This window comes from Chamaea fasciata, unplaced genomic scaffold (assembly GCF_029207755.1).
Source record: "Chamaea fasciata isolate MVZ Bird 193981 ecotype frontalis unplaced genomic scaffold, bChaFas1.0.hap1 SCAF_6, whole genome shotgun sequence".
NCBI lineage: Eukaryota > Metazoa > Chordata > Aves > Passeriformes > Sylviidae > Chamaea > Chamaea fasciata.
Genome location: NW_027094091.1, coordinates 29,741,888 through 29,761,540, shown reverse-complemented (window position 1 = coordinate 29,761,540; position 19,653 = coordinate 29,741,888). Strand labels below are relative to the sequence as shown.

At 39.9% G+C, this 19,653-nt stretch overlaps 1 protein-coding gene across 1 annotated transcript; it reads left to right on the top strand.

Annotated features, from left to right (window-relative positions):
• Positions 1-2,093: 2,093 nt before the first annotated feature.
• ASAH1 (N-acylsphingosine amidohydrolase 1) lies at positions 2,094-18,167 on the top strand. The gene is made up of 14 exons (XM_066185850.1): positions 2,094-2,254; positions 7,397-7,443; positions 7,643-7,733; positions 8,960-9,046; positions 9,961-10,039; positions 10,948-11,022; positions 11,839-11,884; positions 13,171-13,315; positions 14,490-14,544; positions 14,749-14,830; positions 15,432-15,563; positions 15,797-15,920; positions 16,614-16,670; positions 17,324-18,167. The coding sequence occupies exons 1-14, from the start codon at positions 2,135-2,137 to the stop codon at positions 17,411-17,413; spliced, it is 1,230 nt and encodes a 409-aa protein (XP_066041947.1). The 5' UTR covers positions 2,094-2,134; the 3' UTR covers positions 17,414-18,167.
• The last annotated feature ends 1,486 nt before the right edge of the window (positions 18,168-19,653 follow it).

Genomic DNA, 19,653 nt, shown 5'->3' with positions numbered 1-19,653 from the left:
AAGAATGAAGTCCCTAACAGCTGTCTGCCCCAGATATAAAAGATGAGTAAAAGGGGTTGCAGATGTTCAGAAAATAACAGGACCAACTTAATTAGATTCTTTCTTACCATAGCCCATAATAGTATATTCAGATATCTGGAAGTAAACACAGGATTATTGTCTTACGTGTATTTGTTCTCAACTGAAAATATTTTCCAGACCCTATAGAAACTGCCTGATCTCCTGTTTTTAAAGAACACTCCCTTGAAAATCTCAAGGTTTATCCTGTTACACTGTAATTTTCCTCAGTTTCTAAATCTACAGATTGGTTCTGTATCTTCTTTCACCAGTACTTAATGTTTTTCTGCCTTGGTCTGTACGGCTCCATGCAATTCCCAGCTTCTGCTCTGAGCTGGCTCCTTCCTACACTGTTGCATGTTCTCCTCCCAAGACTTTCCCACACTACAGTATATTTTTTATCCTTTCCTGTTTCTTAATTTTTGCAGTTCCATGCAGCTTTCCAAACAACCTTCTGCCAAGGACTTCCCTTCTTTTTCTTGCCACCCCCACTTGGTTTTGTAAGAGTGTTAATTGCACAGGCTAATTAAGGCATGATGTAAAGACAGCATCACTTCTTTTATGTGTGCCTAAAACCACACATGTCTTAGGCACTGCACAGGGCACATGAGACAAGCTAGAACACAGGCATCCTGGAAGGTTTTGAGTACTTTGTCATGATGCTTCCACCAGCTCTTGCTGATGTACACACTCATGAAGTATTCACTTGCTCACACTAAAATGATAATGCTCATACTAAAATGACAGTACGCACCCAATTTGGCTGCTGGTTTGTACTTGATGTTAAAACAGCCTGGTCTAGTGGAAGGTGGCCCTGCCCATAGCAGGGGGCTTGGAACTAGATGATCTTTAAGGTCCCATCCAACTCAAACCATTCTCCAATTCTATGAAATAGATCTCATTTAAATAATAATTAGAAGGCAGGGCGCTTATAGATGGATGCATCTCATGCCCTGTGTGTTCTCAGTATGTCTCTCCAGTTCCTGCTTCCTGCACTCCTAAGCCACAAGATGGAGAAAAATCCTTCCTCAAGAAAGCGCCTGCCTGGCATCTTTCATTATCACTGATGCTGGAAAGATGGGCTGGAAATAAATCCGCAGAGACCCATGTCTATAGAGCAGGTATTTGTTTATTGCAGTGCTGGTGGTGAGGGGGATTTCTCCACCTGACTCACCCACCTTTGTCAAGTGCTGTGGTATATTTATACAGTAAGTATTATGTCACTACTATGTCACTACTGCATCATCACATACATGCTGCAACTAATTTACATAGTATGTAAATCATGGTTTTTTGAAAGTTCTTTTGCACTGCACTTGTGCCTCCCCAATTCAGGGGTTGTGGGCATATTTGACAAAGTTTTCCAAGGTCGTCTTCACATCTGAACTTTTGAACTTTGTCTTCAGAGCCTGCACAGTTACGGTGTTCCTTGGTCTGTCTGGGCCCAACCAGTCTAAATTCTTTATTTATTTTGTGGCTAATTGGCTTTACATTTGCCATATTTCTCATTAGTACTATACTTACCTATCTGTAAAGCCATCCACCTGGTGAGATTTTTTCTTCTTTTTTTTTTTTTTTGGTCTATTCAGCATTAAGCAACTAGTTAACCATAAACTAGCCATTACATTGTATAGAAAGTTATTTATGTCAGGTTCTATAGGTATAACAAGCTATTATTCAGGTTATATTTATATCAGGTTATATAGATATATCGGGTTATATTGGTATCTTTAACTCAAGCTATATAAGCACCATGTAACTTTGACCTAAGTTACATAGGCATCACCACACAGCCTGCCTGAAACCTCTGCAGGACACAGAGTAATTAAAAGAAAGGCAGTACTGCCAAAGTGAAAACTGGTGCCACGGCTTTTCTCTTAGCGTTGCCAAACAGAGGCAATTTTATTTCAGTCTCTCCTGTGCGGAAGTTGCCTTTTGTGGAAGTGCGACTGAAGATGAACTGCTGCGCTTCAGCATAATTGCACGGGCGGGGCCGTGCCGTGCCGTGCCGAGCCGAGCCGTGCCGAGCCGAGCCGAGCCGAGCCGAGCCACCGCCCCCGGCGGGCGGGGCGCTGTCATGTGGCCGCCGCTCCGGGAAGCGCCGCTTGGAGCGGAGCGGGGCAGGACCATGGCGGGCCAGGGTTGGGCGCTGCTGGCGCTGCTCGTCCTGGCGCTGCCCGCCTGGGCGCCGGACCCGGTGAGCCTGGCGGGGGACGGGCAGGGGAGAGCGGGGCCGGCGGCAGGGGATCGCTCCGGGGCTGGCGGGGAGATGCGGCCGCTGCCCTTCACGACGCGGGAGGCCGGGCGAGTCGCGAATGCACGCGTGCGGATGCGCGGCCGCGCCTCGCTGCCCCCACGGGCTCCCGCAGTCGGGCAGGGCTCCTGTGGCCAGCGGCGGCGGGAGGGCTGTGCCACGGCACTGTGGTACAAGTCCTTGCTCGCTCTTCCGCTCGGTCTGTAATGTCAGTGTTGCCCTGTCACACCGCAGCAGCGATTTCCAGAAGGAAAGTTAAGAGAGGCTTGCTAAAAAAGCGCACGGTTCTGAATCTGCTGAGTGTCTTTGCTGCAGTTCACCCGATGGGAGGAGCGTAGAGCGGGTGGACTTGGTGTGTCGTTCCTTGCTCTTTCGGCCGTTTGGGTTTTTTTGACTGAATAAGTGAATTTTTTTTTTTTTTTTTTAATGCTATTAGGAATATGGAAAGATGGGGGTAGCCGTTTGGAGCAGGCTGGCTTCCATCTCCTGGCCGTGTAAACAGTTGCTCTTGCTTCCTGTTGTATTCCTGAAGCAGCAAAGCATTCTTTCATCTCTTGAAGTTCCTAAAATTAAATTGTCCTCTATGAAGAGGACAGGTTTTAAATATCTCTGGATCTCAAAGTATTTTTTGCAATCTATTTTTAAATATTTTAGGAACTTGCTATCTCTTTTATTCTTTAATTTGCTCCAAATTGCTTTTTTTAAATCAAATTACGTTGATTTTGGGAAAACTAGTATGGGTTTTGTGAAAGGGAAGAGCTGCAGGAAATGACTGTGGACATCTGGATGGCCGGTGTTCCCTTAGTGTCTTTCCTGCACAGAACTGGACTTTTCTCTCTCCCCTCTCTTCTCCTAGTTCCATCCTACTGGCCAAGAGCAGCTTCCTAACACTATAATCTATCTCCAGCTTAAAACCCTTCAGAATTTTAGCCAAAAGTATCCTGGAGTGTGGAGTCACAGGAGAAAGTGCTATAGCTATCAGCAAAGTAGTAGCATTAGAGCTTGATTTGCATTTGATTTCACTTGGTACATCTTTGCACTTGCACAATATCCACTGTATCCAGGCTGCAGGTTGTGCTACTGTGCAGCCAGCTGTTAGGCTTGGATATTTTATTTTTGTTTGAAATGCAGGGTTGCATCATTTTCTGAAGAATTCTTCCTGAGTGCCGCTGGGTTCATCTCATTAACAAAGAACACAGAGGATAAATGCCTTGCATGACATCTCAGAGGTGCAGACTGTCAGTCCCTTTAGCTTCCATCGAGGCCCCCTCAACCATACTGACCTTTTTGTCCAAACTCTGATTTAAGTTGTCTTGTCACTGTTTCTTCAGTACTGGAAGAGTACACTTAACCTCTGTGTTCAGAAAGGTGAACAGCATTGGGACTCCTGCAGCACAATAGTGCTGCATTGGCATCATCCCATCAGGGAAGAGGAGCAGGGAGAAAAAATGTGTTAGATCACAGAGTTCAGAGACCAAAAGATGCTGAATATAACAGATTGACTGAAAATATGGAATTATATTTTTAAGAGGCTCAAGAGGTAATTTTCTATTTGTTTTTACATATCAAGGTTGAAACTATACAATACATAAATATTGAAGAAGGATGCCAGAGATGGTCTACCTCAAGAATAAAGAAACAAATAAAATGCTGGTATTTCTTAGAATGGACAAGCTACATTCAGTCTATTTCATGTTAATGAAATCAGGCTAGGTGTCAAAATATTTACTTAGAAGTCATTAAACCATGCATTAATTTTCTGTAGTGCAGTCAATAATAACTGTTACTACTTGATTTTTTTTTACACTTCACCCAATTCATCTCAACAGCTTGCTAATTATTTGGTTTCTGTTCCACTTCTTTTTCTGATACAATCAGTCAAAATATAAATCTTCCGTGCTACTTCCACTTTTTATTTCCATCTTTCCCCATACCATGTTCTACTTCTCCTCCACTGCTTTATCTTCCTGTTTCAATCCTGTGCTGCCACACTTCTTTTTTTGTGTCATTACATACATCTCAATTTGCAAGTTGGCAGTATGTAAGCCAGTCAAGATATGCAACCTGCTGGTAAGAGTAGATTTTAAAAAGTAAAACATAGGGAGCATTAAATTACCAGTCAAGAATAGCTGTATGGCTCTTTCAATGCATGTTTGAAAAGCACATTTATAGTGGTAACCTGCTGTTTGGGTCCAGCTTCCAATAGCTTTTTCTGGGGGATGACCTCTGGCTTGTCACATTGGAAACTGAAGGTGATTCTGTCATGCTGGAAGGATGTTCCTGCTTTCCTTGGACAGCATTTATTGTTCTTTGTCCAGTGTCAAGGCTCTGCAGAGAGGAGAACCCTGCTGACCACAGTAGTAACTTCACAGCTGCTTATTTTACTCTGGTTATAAAAGGTTCTTGATTTTTTTTCTGCTGCTGCCAGAAAATTCCTTTGGTTTTTTTTTTTGTTTTTTTTTTTTGGTGGGTTTTTTTTTGGTTTTGTTTGTTTGTTTTAACCTTCTCAGAAAGTTTTGCAGTTAATCTTTAGGTTGTTGCGAAAGATAACAAATTTTTTGTTCCTTGTTAGACCTTTGTGTAAAAAAATCCAAAACAACGAAACAGCCACATCTAGTTTTCTGGTCGTCTTGACATCTTTCTAAGTTGCTGCCTATAAGCCAGGGGAAGCCATACACGGAGCTGTTGCAGTCACTTGGTTTGTTCTCATTGGAGAAGAGGCTGAGGGTAGACCTCCCTGCAGTCTAGAGCTCCTCACAAGGGGAAGAACAGGGCACTGATCTTGTTGCTGATTAACAATAGGACCTGAGGGAATGGCCTGAGGCAGTGTCAGGGGAGGTTTAAATTGGATATTAGGGAGAGGTTTTTCACCAAGGGTGATGGGCTCTGCCTGTCGGAGATCAAGATGTATTTGGAGGCATTCTCAGGTACAGGGTATGACCTTGGACTTGTCTTGTGCGGAGCCAGGAGTTGGACTTGATGATCCTTGTGGCTATCTTCTAACTCAGGATATTCTGTGTATCCATGATGTTAACCTAAAGAAACAGTTAATAACCTCTAATTTCTTCAGATACCTCAATCAGGTTTGAAAGATGTACAGGTTGTTTTAGGAATTACTGGCTTCTTTACCCATACATAGATCGGTTAGAAATCTAAAAATACTACATGTAAGGAGGGAACATTTTCTCTGTTCTCTCTGTCTTTAACTGTTGCGTTCTTCACCTTTTTTGTGACTTAGGCTTCAAAGCACTGCTAAGATAAAAATAGCTGCAGATACAGGATTAAAATCTCAGGGGAAGGTGCCAGGAGTGACATAACGTTTATCACCTTTAGCTTAAAATCCTCTGAAATCAGTTTTGCACAGGTGCCACTGTTTCCTCTGTGACCATGAGCTCTACTGACAGAGCAACTGAATTCTCATCCACTTTGGATAACTTTTTTGTTACAAGCTTTATCTGTCAGGAAAAATTTGTGATGGAGGTATTTTCTGAAGGGCCCAAATCTGTACATCCATTGCAGTAGGATGTATATGTAATGTCACTATTTTTTGATGGATTTTAGTATTGCAGGATGGAAAATTGCACAAGACAGTTGCATCAATACTGTTAAGCATTTGTCTGGCTTTGCACAAAACCTCTGACTTTTATTGCCTTGTTAGTCATCTGATATTCCTCCTACCCTCCTTGTTTTGATGCTTCCTCACTTGGGAAATGAAATGGCCTTTTGTGTTTGAATTTTGTTCTAGCTGTGCAAAGGCTGTAACTGCACTGCAGTGAAATCTAGGAAACACAAAACTGCTGGTCCTATACCTTCACCTCACGGGTTGGAAAATCAGAACTCATCTCATGCTTTTTCCCACCAACTGGAAACAGTAGAAAGAGATAACATTATAACACACAGAAATCAATCCCAGTTTAGAATTCCTGTTTCCAGTTGTAACAAATTAGGCCAGTGTTTAAAGTCCATGGCATTGTGTAAGACACTGTGTTTTCTATATTAATGCATTAAAAAAAGATAATGAGATTAGCCCAAAGAGAACACTGACATTGGTAAACTTCTTTGTCCCAGTTACATAGGTGCTGGAGATGTCACAGTTTTCACTGGTACCAGCAGAATGCATTATAAGGACACACTAGTAATCTAATAATTGCAGGTGGGGAGGAAGGGAAGTGTTGGAACGATCGCTCCATATTTTGTTTGTGTTCTGTCTCCCGAACAATTGTGCTTTGGAAGCTTTTCTGTGGGCTCCCAGAATAGCACATGTACCTTTCCTTTTTCTTAGTGAAATATATTATACTCTAAGGAGCTTACTGAACTTCTCACATAGATTTGGGACCAAATCTGGCCTGCTGTCAACTGGCTTGAAGCACAGTTTAATTATAATTATGGCATGTATATGCATATGTTTATATATTTATATGCATGCTTTTTGTAATTAATAGAAAAACAACCTTGCATTCACTTTGAGTATGCCTAAAGTAGTTGTCAAACTTTCATTTGTAACTAACCATGCTCCCAGGAATGAAGGTATGTGTTTTAGTTACATTCCTGAATTGCACCCCATGTAATGTTTAGTACCACTTCTCCACGCTGAATCCAAAGTTGTGCCGTGTATAGCTCGTTCCACCAGCTGAGGGATCGCCCAAAGTTCAGGAATGCTTTCCCTGCCCCAGCTGCATAGTGCAGCTTAACACTAAACATAATTAGGAATGACACTGTAAAATGGGATTCTGAATTGGACAAACAGAACAGACTGGTCCACACTGAGATCTCAGGTTCCTGAACTTGTGTAAAGAATATGCTTTTGAAGTGGTCTTCATTAAATCACATGGTGTAAAAATATATACAGTTTGTATTTATCATACCCTTTTGCTTGCCCTGGACTATGTTAGACAAGTTGTCTAAAGGTCTGTCAGACAGCATGTGGAAGTTGCTGCTGGTTCCTCCTCTTCTGTTTTTCTCTTTCCGAGGTCCCAAGACTTTGATTAACTGACTAGTCCTAAAGGTTTGATTCAAAACTAAGTCTACTGGAGTAATAGTGTTTTAACAAAGAAGCTAAATAGTAATGTTTCATTGTCTTTGCAGTATGGAGAAGAATGCAGGAGTAAAATGTACCCTCCTTCAGGACCAACGTAAGTAATCTGATGGAACTTGTCTAGCAAATTAAAGAGAAGTTGTGATTTGCAAGTCTGAACAGGGTGGGTTTTTTTTTTTTGAAACTTGTTCCTGTTGCAGGTCTACAAAATGCTAGTTAGAGGTGGAAAGCACCTATTTTGTCAAATGTGTTTTCAGAGCCTTCTTTAAAGGTGATCTCTGGTGTTTATCTTTCAGGTTCAAAGGGAATATACCCACATATGTCATAAATCTCGATTTACCTCCCAGCAAAAGGTGGGATGACTTGATGCGTGACAAAAAGACAGAGGTAAGGCTTGTCATGAAGCTTAGCAGATACAAAACTAGCACATGGCCTTTTATTTTGAGTAAAGTTTTAAGAGGAATACATGTGCTAAGAGTACGTGTATCTGAAAGGGATAATATTTCCAACTGACTTTTCTAATATGATTCCAGTCCAGAATAATTGCTTGGATACATTTTTTTTTTTCTGGTTAACGCTTAAGCTAGCAGCATCAAGTGTAGAGACCCTGGTGTTTGGGATGTAGATGTGCAAAAACCAGTGTTCCATAGACAAGTGTGTGCCATTCCATTTATCAAATCTCCTTAGTTGTGAAGTGGTGCAGAATGAAGAGGGAGCGATACACCAAAGGAGCAGCCTTGGCAAACTCAAGTGAAACTGAGGCAGCATCTCTTCTCCCTACTTCTCTCAAAATGATGCATGAGATGATGAAATGGCAAAGGGGAAATTAAGAACTTCCTACCCTTTTCAGGAATGCTGGTTGTAGGACTGGTGTTTCCATAACACAAATTTATTTTTTAATATTTGAGCCTATTTCAGACTACTTTAAACAGCTGTTCTGAAGATGGCTAAAAGTTCAGTTCAGTAAGTTGTAATTTCTTTAAACAAGGCCAGGGCTTTTTGCTGTATCCCTTGACTTTGGCCTTTCCACTCTGAAAGCCAGACAAATTCTACTTACATGCTAATGTTTACTTTAAAAGTCTTACTTAAGCCAGTGGGCATTGGAAGCTTCAGGTTTCACCTTAAATTCTGAAGAATTTTATCTCTTGTGTACTTTGGAGTTACATCACATGGAGTGGAACTCTTATTTGCCTGACATTTACCTGTTGCAAATCAAAAGCATGTGCTTTAATAAGAAATTTATGGAGTGTTTTTGTCCTCAGTAACATCAGTGCTTAAGCAGAGAGCTTGAAATTAACATTCTGAATGATAGGAGAGTGCAGAGTATTAAATTATGTTCAAAGGAGGCTGACTTTCCTGTAATTTGTTATTTCTGGTAGAAGGACACATTGGAATTAATCAAGAAAGTTACTTGAAGAAAGCTTGAAGAGTGATTCTAGTGGAGAGTTGGGGGTATTTGTCTCACCAAGAACATGACATTTAGCACTTTATTTAGATATGTATTTTTCTCAACAAAGTGTTTTTTTCAAAAGTCAGTCAAGGAGTTCTGTTAGTATTCTAGGAATTCTTATGCTTAAGATCTTCTATTCAACAAAAGCCCTTGCTCTTTTTAGCTGAAGACTGTGATCCAGAATATTAAAGATATAGCAAATACCTTCTTCCCCAGTGGCAAAGTTGTTGACATAGTGGATAACAAAATAGTAAGTATTTTCAACTTAATTATTTTATTACTGTATGCTGTGACTACAGAATTAGAATGCTTCTAAATCTGGCAATTAAAAACTTTCAAAGCTTTTAATTTACAAGTTCTTACTTCCACTTCCATAACAGAACAAAAAAGCTATTTCAAACAGTCACTCTGAAATTTTGTCTTCTTGTCTACTCTGAATGGCTGAAACCATCGAACTAAAAATGCAGATCTCTTCTTCCTCTAATTTCTCCTAAGATCTTTTCAAGTTTGGATTAGTAACACTAGACAAATATGCAACAGACTTAGTTACTGTAGCAAAACCCTCGACTGAAATTCTTTACCATGTTCCACTACTTTTAAACAGTAGAGTAAAATCAGGATTTGAAAACCTTAATAAATGTGTGATTACAGGGGTGAGTTTGACCTTAAAAATTAATTTGATTCTGATTTAAGTAAGCTTTAGCATGGAACAGGGGAAAGCAGTGTAGGACTAGAGACAGCAAAAGGTCAGATCTCTACCCCATCTTTAGTTACAGCAGATCCTTGTGTGCCTGAGTGGGGTTGACATAAGGGCAGCTTTAACAGGTGCCGTGTGTGAAAGTCAGGAATACCCATAGACACTGACACTGAGCTCCATTGCAGCTGAGCTTTTCATGTATACGAGTGCTACTTCACTTTCCTGTCTCTTGGTGCTAAGACAGTGCTCATGTCCATTGCTCACATCAGTGTTTTGGTAAGTTAAGAGTTTTACTTCCTTAAGTGTATACTTCAAAGGACTCTGCAAACATCCTCAAGTTCTACAGGCTGCAGAGAAGTTAAACACTCAAGAGTGGTGAGAAAAGTGTGCCTATTGAGAAGATATTTGGTATAAGTTATGAAATACTGGTAATTTAAACATTTAGCATCCAAAACTTTTCCTTTCAGGCTCATCTAACTGCCACACTTCCTTATCCTTTCAATGAAGAGCTCGAAGGGATTGCAAATTCATCTGGGATTCCTTTGGGTAACAGTTTCCTACGCTTATTAATATAGTGGAAAGCTAGGAATACAGGCTCGTTTAAAATTAGTGTGTTTACCAATATGCAGTTAGTTGTAGAAATCTGTGACTTTAACAAATGATTAATTAGGTAGTTAAAGCAATAAATTACATCTCACACTAAACAAAAACAGTGTTTTAGAGGAGAATGGAATAAATCACATAAACCTTTTGTCAGGCTGGGACTTCTCTGTAGAGCTGTAAGTTCTCACTCTAGATTTTGGGAGGTGGAGCAAGTCTCAGCTCCTGTGCATCAAAATTTGAGAGAATCCTTTATTCCAGTTGGTTTTGCACTCTGCTGTGTGTCTGCTGCTGATATAGAATGAAGTCAAAGCTCAGTTTCCTGCTGTGCTTTCTTTCCCTTGTGTTCTTTGCCATGTCCTTCTGGCTTCCCTCTGTCCCTCCTGCAAAAGAATGCCATTCCAGGTGAGGAGTAGGCACCGAGTTCTTCCAGAACTGAGACAGAGAAGGACCACTGCCTGTTTGCACTGCTTCCCTCATACAGGAGCAGTACACCTGCTGCTAGCAGCAGCTCTTATGTGGCAGTAGTTGTACATCATATAGCAGCTTTTTTCTGTAAAGTGAATTTTATAGCTTGTTTTGAAGTTTCCAGAGGAGGAAGTAGCAATGACTGTCAGCTTTGTGCATGGCAAGGCAGAAGGTCAGGGGATTCTGATCCCTCTATTTGCCTTTCAGGAAGGTCTTGATTTTGTTGAACCAGTCATTTTAAAGATCAAAGGATATTAAAATTGAAAATTTTAACAGAAATATTCCAGAATACTGAACTTTGCACTATGCTTTTTTTCTAACCATTTTTTTTCTGTTTATGGCAAGTTTCAAACTATTGAACTTTGTTTCTTTTTTTTTTTTTCTAGGGGAAATCGTTATTTTTAACATTTTTTATGAAATTTTTACTGTATGTACATCAATAGTGGCAGAAGATAAAACAGGTAATGGAATCCAGAATACTGTTAAGTTTTCTTTTATGTAGAAGAAGGTCCACCTCAGTTATGGAAATACAGCCCTCCTCAACTGCAGGCAGTAAGGTCTATTGAAGAGACTTAAAGGTAATAATAATGCCTAAGGACTGATAATGAAAGGTATTCCTTGAGAAAGGGAATTAGAGTTCATAAGTGTCTTAGGTTTTAAAAAAAAAACGACAAAAATACTTTCAAACATAGTTTGGGTTTAGTTTTGTTGGATGATGAGGTTTTTGTGATTGGTTGGGGGTTTTTTAACAGGTGGTACTTGTTTTTCTAGGGGAAAGAAACACCAGCTACACACCTGAAAGTTTCTCAGTGCCATGCAGGATTTTGCATCTAGTTTCTAGATATTGCATGTGTATGCTGGTGGTGAAAACTGACAGTCTCTTCTAAGAGACTCTTCCATTCTCCTACTTAGTTCTGCCGTCCTTGTCTGCACCTATTCCAACTTAAGAAGTTTCTAAAGGGTTCTCAGAGGGCTTACAAACATCTCACTTTTAGAAGAAGCTCAAGGTGTTGTCATTGCATTAAGATAATGTGGAATGACTAGAGGCTGAGATGGGCAGCAGTTTGCAAGATTACTTTATTTCAGTTATGGCAAAACATTTCTCTGACCAATAAACACCCATCACTATATTGTGGTTATGAAAAGGGCAAGTAGAGAATGCTGTTTTCCTTGCCCATTTTCCCAGGTATATGACTGCCTACTCATTTCTTGGATTTCTAAGCTGAAATTTGGCTATTTCTTTGGAAAATTGTATTTAATTATTTATTGTTGTATAGGGAGACTGTACCACGCCAGAAACTTGGACTTTGGACTCTTCCTAGGGTAAGTACTTAAACTTGTGACTTTTTTTTTTTTTAACCCAAAGAAAAAGCAAGCTGAACTTGAAATAGCTACACACATTCTTTGAGTCTTCTTTGGATGTCTGTAAGACTGTGACAAGTAATTCTCCATTGTGTGTTGTGAAAAAAGGCTAAAATGAAAAGATCAGGATGTTCTGCTGATCTTGTGTCAAACTGCCCCAAGTCCATCAAGAACAGCTGTTTTGCTACTTACTTTTTTCTCAGCTCCAGTTCAAACTGTCTCAAACCAAAGAATAGCCCATGTAACCAGATCTCTGAGGCACAGTGTATCTTGTTCTTTACAGGATGGGATGAAGCATCAATTTTAATATATGCAGTGAAATGGGGATTGGACTGGGGCTTGGTGTTTTAATGATTTCCTCTCCCTCCTCCCCAACAGTTATTGTACTGTGCTCCACTGGCACTTCCTATCATTCTTAATTTCCATACAAACTCTGTAGTTTGCCCAGCACTCATTAGTTATCCTTTCATACCCCATGATCAGGTAGTTCAGCATTTGCTTTTATTACCCCAGTAGATTTTGTAACATCACTCATCCAGATGATGCTCAATGCACAGTTGGAATTTAAATGCTCATCTTTATTAAAATTCTTACCTACCTATTGAAAATTCACATTGTCTACTGTGATTCCACCTGTCCCTTGGTTTGGCTTGTGTTGGACTTCTCTCACTTGTCAGAAATACTGTGAACAGGCTTCCTGAAAGTTAAGGAAACTTTCAAAGCTGCTGCCAGAGTCTGGATTATTTCCAGAGAATTTAACAGTCTGCTAAGTGCTCTTTATCAGCCTTTTGCGTACACACTGGTCTGGCTTATCTTACAGACTGGAATTGGTACTTCCCTTCATGTAGAGCAAATCCAGTAGTACATGGTTTCTTTTCTGCCTTTGAGAAATAAGAATTTGAGGTTTGGTGTCACAGGCAGTACCTGTGGCTCCCTTTGCCAGGAGGTAGAGAACAAAGTTACATGTTCGAAACAAACCAGCTGTGATAGGGGTGCTGTTTAATCCTGAGCAATATATTTGCTCTTGGTTCAAACAAAACTTAGTTCTTTTCACTGCCTGCCTGTGCATTTAGACTTCTTAGTTGTTCCTTGCTGGCCCTGCTTAGGTAACTGCAGAGCAGTGATGTTGGCTGATGTGAGTAAGATCAGAGGACAGGCATCACACACAGGATGTCTGCATGCTGTGAAGGGAAGCTTTGAAAACTACTGAGAGAGGGAGGTTTCAAATGCTGTACTGTCTCCTGCAGGTGGGATGTTAAAAATAATTCCTGGACGTTAACTCGGGAACTGAAGCCTTTAGTGGTACTCTTGGATTTTCAGAGAAACAATAAAACAGTATTCAAGTCCACAAATTTTGCAGGATACATAGGCATGGTGTCTGGAGTCAAACCAGTAAGTATGGGGATGGGGGCCTTGTCAATTTGTTACAAATGCTTCAGACTTTCCTTTAATATTTAAATCTTCTGCTTTCATGTTCTGCCTTGGGATGTTTTCCAATAAATGATCACTTAATTGTTCTGGTGCACAGCATAGCTACTTGAAGACAGATAAAAGAAAACCATGCTGCACCCTTCCTTGTGAAAGGAGATTGCCTAAATGAAATGTTTCTGTTTGGACAGTTCTTAAAAACAGCATTGAATTTCAAATATGAACAGGCATGAATACAAAGTGCTGAATTGATTATAGAGTTTCTTGCTGGCTAATAGCTAATGCTGTGATCCCAGAGATGAAACAGCACACTTGTGCTATTTAATTCTTTCTCCAATCCTTGGAAAAGGCAGTCATGCATTTTAAGATTTTTTTGTTGGGTTTTTGTTTAATAGGCACCTGAAATCTGGCATTTCTATACATCTTAAAAACCAGCAGTACAGAACTATATCAGGGTATCCAACTTAACACAACTTCTCCTTTTCTACATGCTCTATCTTCTATTATAGGTAGTCTTTTTTCTTGTAGAGCATTTCTGGCATTAATCCCTGAATCGTATCCATTTATTTTTGTCTTTTGCACAAATAAATTGGGAAGATCCCTTTCTAAAAATGATTCAGTGTAGCTGAATTCAGTTTTGGTCTGAAACATTAGTTGGAGAAGACCAAGATTTGAGTTTGTATTGTGTGTTCCAAGTAGCATGGACTGCAGTGTGTGCAGCCGTGAAAAGCAGTAAGAAATCAGGGAGTGCTTAGCACTGGGAGTTAAGAATCTGCCTTCAAACTAGAATAGTACTCAGAGGTCTGAGAAGAAGGTGACATACAGCAGGGAAAGGAAAATGCTAATTCAGTAATGCAACACAGACCAAGAGGAAAAAATGGTCACAGGCTTGACTTGCTTAGCATAAAATCATGCCTTGCTGATTGTCCGCCAGGTCAAAAATCTCATTTCTGTTTATTCAAACCATGATAGATTAGGTTCTTCTCTACATGAGCTTGATCTTGCAGTCTGTTACTCAAAGGGGAGAAGTGTAATGAACAAGAAGCTCAATTGACATCTAAATTGCAATGCTGCCTCTTTATTACTGGTACTCGTGGGCTGGCAGTGGCTGACGGTTGGCTTTTTTAATGCTTTTCAGAACTTGTTCACTCTGACAATGAATGAGCGTTTCAGTCTCGATGGTGGTTACGTGGGTGAGTAATGCTCGTTTCTTTCATTATTTCTACACAAGTTTTCCAGACCTTGGGCAAACCAGTTGCCTTAATAAACAGGCACACAAATGGTGAAAAGATTGCAGATGAGTAAGATAAAACAAAGCTCATTTTAAAACTAGCTGAAAAACAGTTAGAAAACCATGAATGAACAGTCTGAAAACAAATTATTGTGATATTTTGCAGGAATCTTCGAATGGTTTCTTGGTAGAAGAGATGGTATGTGGATGGGCTTTCTTACAAGAACAGTATTAGAAAACGCTACAAGGTATTCCCTCTCCCTGTAAATATTATGCTCCTTTAATCTGCTTTGCATTCAACTAGCAAGAATACTGTAGATACATGCTTAATATCTAGTGATATAGATACCTTCCTAGTGGCCTTAACTTTTAATAGTTCTGGTTTTGCTGGTACTCTGGAGCAGGAGGCAAAGCATCACACATGATCCCTCAAATATTTTTTCTCAGATTTCTTTTTTCCTGATGAGCCTGTTGGTAAATGTGTAACAGCATTCTACATCCCAGCACATCCAACAGATACTAGTACATTGTAGGAAGTAAGCAGAAAAAGAGCTGTTATGCAATAAATTAATTCAATGGAATATGACACAGTATGTCATCATTTTAGTCATGTTTTAAGTTTAGGAAAAATGCAAAGAGCACCTCTAAACAATCATACTTTAGGTACAAAATGAGACAAGAAGCTTTGCTTAAATATGTTCCTTTATCATGATCCTGTCTTCTCGTATGTGCATGAAGGGGGAAGACAGGCTTAACTACCCAAACTTTTCCTGGGTCTGTGAAACTTGCTCTTCAAGAGTACTTGAACCATTTATAGCATTTAATAGTCCAATGTTATCTTACCCACAGTTACCAGGATGCAAAAGACAGACTGGCAAAAACAAGACTGCTGGCTCCAGCTTACTTTATTCTGGGTGGAAAAAATTCTGGAGAAGGGTGTGTGATAACTCGATCCAGGACAGCTACTCTGGATATCTGGGAGTAAGTATACTTGACCTTAACACCTGACTCAGTCTTCCAGAAGAAGCCAGGTTCCACCAATAATTGTGTGCTCTGTTTCTTGCGACTTCTGTTGTACAAGAACTTCCTTGCCATCGTTGAAAAATACTACAGCAAGGCTAAAAAAATAATCCATCTGTATATAGTATATAGTGTATATGTGTACTTACTATATACTTAGAGAAGCAAAACACAAACTTAGACCTCTTTTCCAGCCTTGATATCAAGAAGGGCACATGGTACGTGTTAGAAACCAACTACGATCGCTGGAAGCCTCCCCTGGTGCTGGATAATCGTAGAGGACCCGCAATGAAATGCCTGAACCAGACAACACAAGAGGTAAACATCCTCCAGATACCTCATATCCTGCTGGTCTGGAACTCCCAAGTGGCAGTACTGACCTGACACAGCCAGGAGCAATCAAGTTATGTTCAAGCACAGCTGTAATGACACAAGTGGCTGATGATTTTGTGATAACTTGTCTCTGCTTCTGGGTTACAAGAAGCTGGCTCTTCACATGGGGGAGGTTTGTGGGGTTTTTGTTTATTTGTTTGGGTTTTTTGGGGGTACTGTTTTGGTTTTCAGTTTGGGTTTCGATGGGGGTTTTGGGGGAGATTGGATTTTCGAGATCCTTTTTGGTTTGGTTTGTTGTTTTTGATTCTTTGGTTGGTTTGTTTTGGCCTTTCTTTTCAGCTAGGTGGGTTTCCTGAAAGTGTTTTCAGCAGCTGCATGTGCAGGAAGGTACACTCAGAGATACTTTGAGAAAGACTTGTGGTGTTTTCAGGGTAGTTTTACCAGTGAAATCAAACACGCACTCTCAAGCAGCAAACACATTTAAGTGTGCCATGCTCTGCTAAGATCTGGTCTGGTCAAATTTTTGCAGCCCACATTCTTCTGATATGAAAGTGTTATGGGTATCTTGTACTCTTAAAGCTGTATCTTGTTATTTAAGTGAGGTGTAAAAAAGTTAGTTCTCAGCATTTACATAAACAGGTTAATGGCCCTTAATATCAGTGTATTGTTTTCTTTCAGAATCTCTCCCTACCTGCAATTTATGATGTTCTCTCCACAAAGCCTGTCCTCAATAAGGTAATGCTTCTATTTTTGCAGGAAGTGTAGAGTGGGGAGCAGACCACTAACTACTGTACATCTAAGGAGGCGGCTTCAGTGGTACATTCAGGGGTTTTTAGGTAAAAACATGTATGTAAAAGCAAATTTCACATTACTTTGTAAAAGCAGTATGTAATTGCTGGAATAGCTATTTTCCAAAGGGTCTACAGCTTTAAAATTCTCAGTAGCCTGAGCCCTTTCTTTATAACTGGCCCTGATTTGAGGCAGCAGCCCACAGACATCTTGAGCACCCTTCTAACCAGAATTAATGTGTGATCTATGTCTTTGTAATTCACATAAAACAAGTAATTATGCCTCATGATTTAGGCATACTACAGGCACGTTATTCTTGCAACACAAAAGGTTTTGGTCTGAACTTGAAATTTTGGTGTTTAGGAAAAAAAACCTGAAGGAAAGAGTTTTTAAGAGTTTTTGAATGATGAAGTTTAGTTCCTGTGTTAAGTGGAGGCAGCATTCTTGACTGAGAACACAGTTCATACTTGCATGGTGTTGACTAAAGAAGGTAAATGCTCATTTTAGTAGAACTGTTCAGCTGTATCAGAGAGTTTTTTCACTAATTCCTGTAATGTGGTTTATTTTCTTTTTTCTTCTCCCTCCCCCCTCCCCATTAGCTGACTGTGTGCACAACGCTGATGGAGGTGTATAATGGCCATACAGAGACTTACCTGCGGGAATGCCCAGATCCCTGTAGTCCTTGGTAGCCCTGTACCTCTCCTGTGTTGGAAGCTGCTTGTCCAAACTGGCAGTCCTCCATGAGAAAATGCTTCTGGAAAGAGATTACTCAGTCTAACTCCTTCCTTCAGAAATCTAATGGCTCTACAGAAATGGCAAAGCGCTTCTAACATTGAAGGACCCTATCTCACAGCAGACTTTCTTGCTTTGTAACCAGCAGTTCTGCTGACAAAGAATGTATCCTCATGAGTGTCTGGTGTGATTTCAGCCATTTCTGCCAAATGAGTTTGGCAGTTAGTTCTAGATCTCTTCAGTCTTGGCAGTATTCTTGGTCTGTTGTTGGTTGGGGGTTTGTTCATTTTTTATTTTTTGGTTTGGTTTATTTAGATTAAAATCCTTCTAAAGAACACAAGTTGTAATGGCACCTACCAAGCATCAAAAAGAATTTGGTATAAGAGGACCATCTGGTACGATACAATTCTGTTATTCTTTCATAAGCACTTAAAATAAATTGCTGTTGTTCTGGTATAGTATGAGGATATGTCTGATATGCCCTTTTATAAAATAACCTATGAAGTGTCATGTTAATTACAGAAACAAGGTCTTGGGGAAACATCTGAAACAAGATCTGAGCCAAGAATGTCTTGCAACTGATTTATGACTTTTGCTGAAGCTCTTTCTTGGCCTGTTAACAAATGTGGTTTTTTAGCACAGGTTTTTCTGTTGTCTCAAAAAAAACCAAAAAACTAATACAATAAAGAAAAGATACTTTCTGTGACCAAAGTACACATGTACTGATTTCACACTTCAGTCTAAGACATCATGCATGTTAGATACCACACAGCATAAACTGCTTTCATTTCCATATAGACTGTGTCTGAAAAACTGATTTCTTCTGATTTTGTAAACTGCTAGTTAAAGCTATTATCATAATGAGGTACTTGGGTGGTGTTGGGAGGATTTTGGTTGGTGGTTTTTTTTGAAAGTGGGGAAATGAAGCTAACTCAGATCACATTCAAGTTAAGAAAGAAAGGTCCTTTAGAGAGAAGTAGTAGCACCCTAAGCAAGCAGATAATGTAGAAGGCAGTAGTTTTACCTGTGCCACTGGCTGCATTTCTGGAACTAGCTTACAGTTCCAACTCTTGCATTTTCTATCACACGAAGAAAAGACACTGCAGAGTGAGCTTAGGGGTTTGTATGTATAGTGGGTCCCTTGTAAGCTTCTTCTAATCTCCTAGGAAAGAGGTGATATTCATATTCCCATTGCACCAGGAATTCAAAGATGCCAGGAGCGTAAGGGAAATGTTTGCTCTCTCTTTGGTCTCTACAGAGACAGTGTTGCATAAGGCATTCAGATGAAAACCTGCAAGTTCATGACATCCAGTCACAATGTGACTCTGGATAGCCAGAACATGCAGAACAGTATCAGTGTCATGCAGAAGTTGAGAACACAGTATACTGCAGCTTCCTGTCCCAAAATCTAATTTTTTTTCCCCCCATAATTAGAAATTTAACACTAAGAAGTCTACAGAAGGGGAATCAAGTGATTGCCCAAGATAATCTCTTCAGGGAAGAAGTGGTGGATTTCATAACACTGGACACTTAAGAGTCAGCTGAACAGTGTGCTGGGCCTTCTTGTATAGATTGGGCTTTTGCCAAAAAGATTGGACCAGTTGATCCTTGAGATTCTTTCCAGCTCCATGTTTTATGGTTAAAAGAGAAACTTTAATCATTCCTTGTTTCAGTAGCCAGGTTACCATTTTACTACAAAATCGATTTTTATTTGACGCTCTCCTTCCAATGGCATTGGAAAAAGTAGGGACAACAGGAATGCTATTTTCCAAATAATTCTAGCAGCTGATAAAAAAACAGCTTCTGGTTGAAGAAAATGAAGCACTGATATTCTAGGCCTTAGAACAGTGCCTGTAGTAGCACAGCAAGAAGCAATTCAGGGGGATGTAACACTGACAAATTGAGAGCACACAGAAATCAACATCCCACTGATTAAATGAGGGCTAATCTAGTTGTACGTCTAATTTCTTTTTTAACAGAAGCATGCAAGCAGAATTCTGTTCATATGATTGTATTACGAGGGTCCATTTTTAATCTCAGCTATGAATATTGCATCTATGTAAACCAAATATAATAACACAATTTAAATTAGTGAAAAATGCATGTGTGAAATGCAGCTCCTGAGCCATTTGATTCATAAAAGACAATTAAACCAATTTAGATGTTGCAGGCCGTACTGTGAAGAGCCCATTCACAT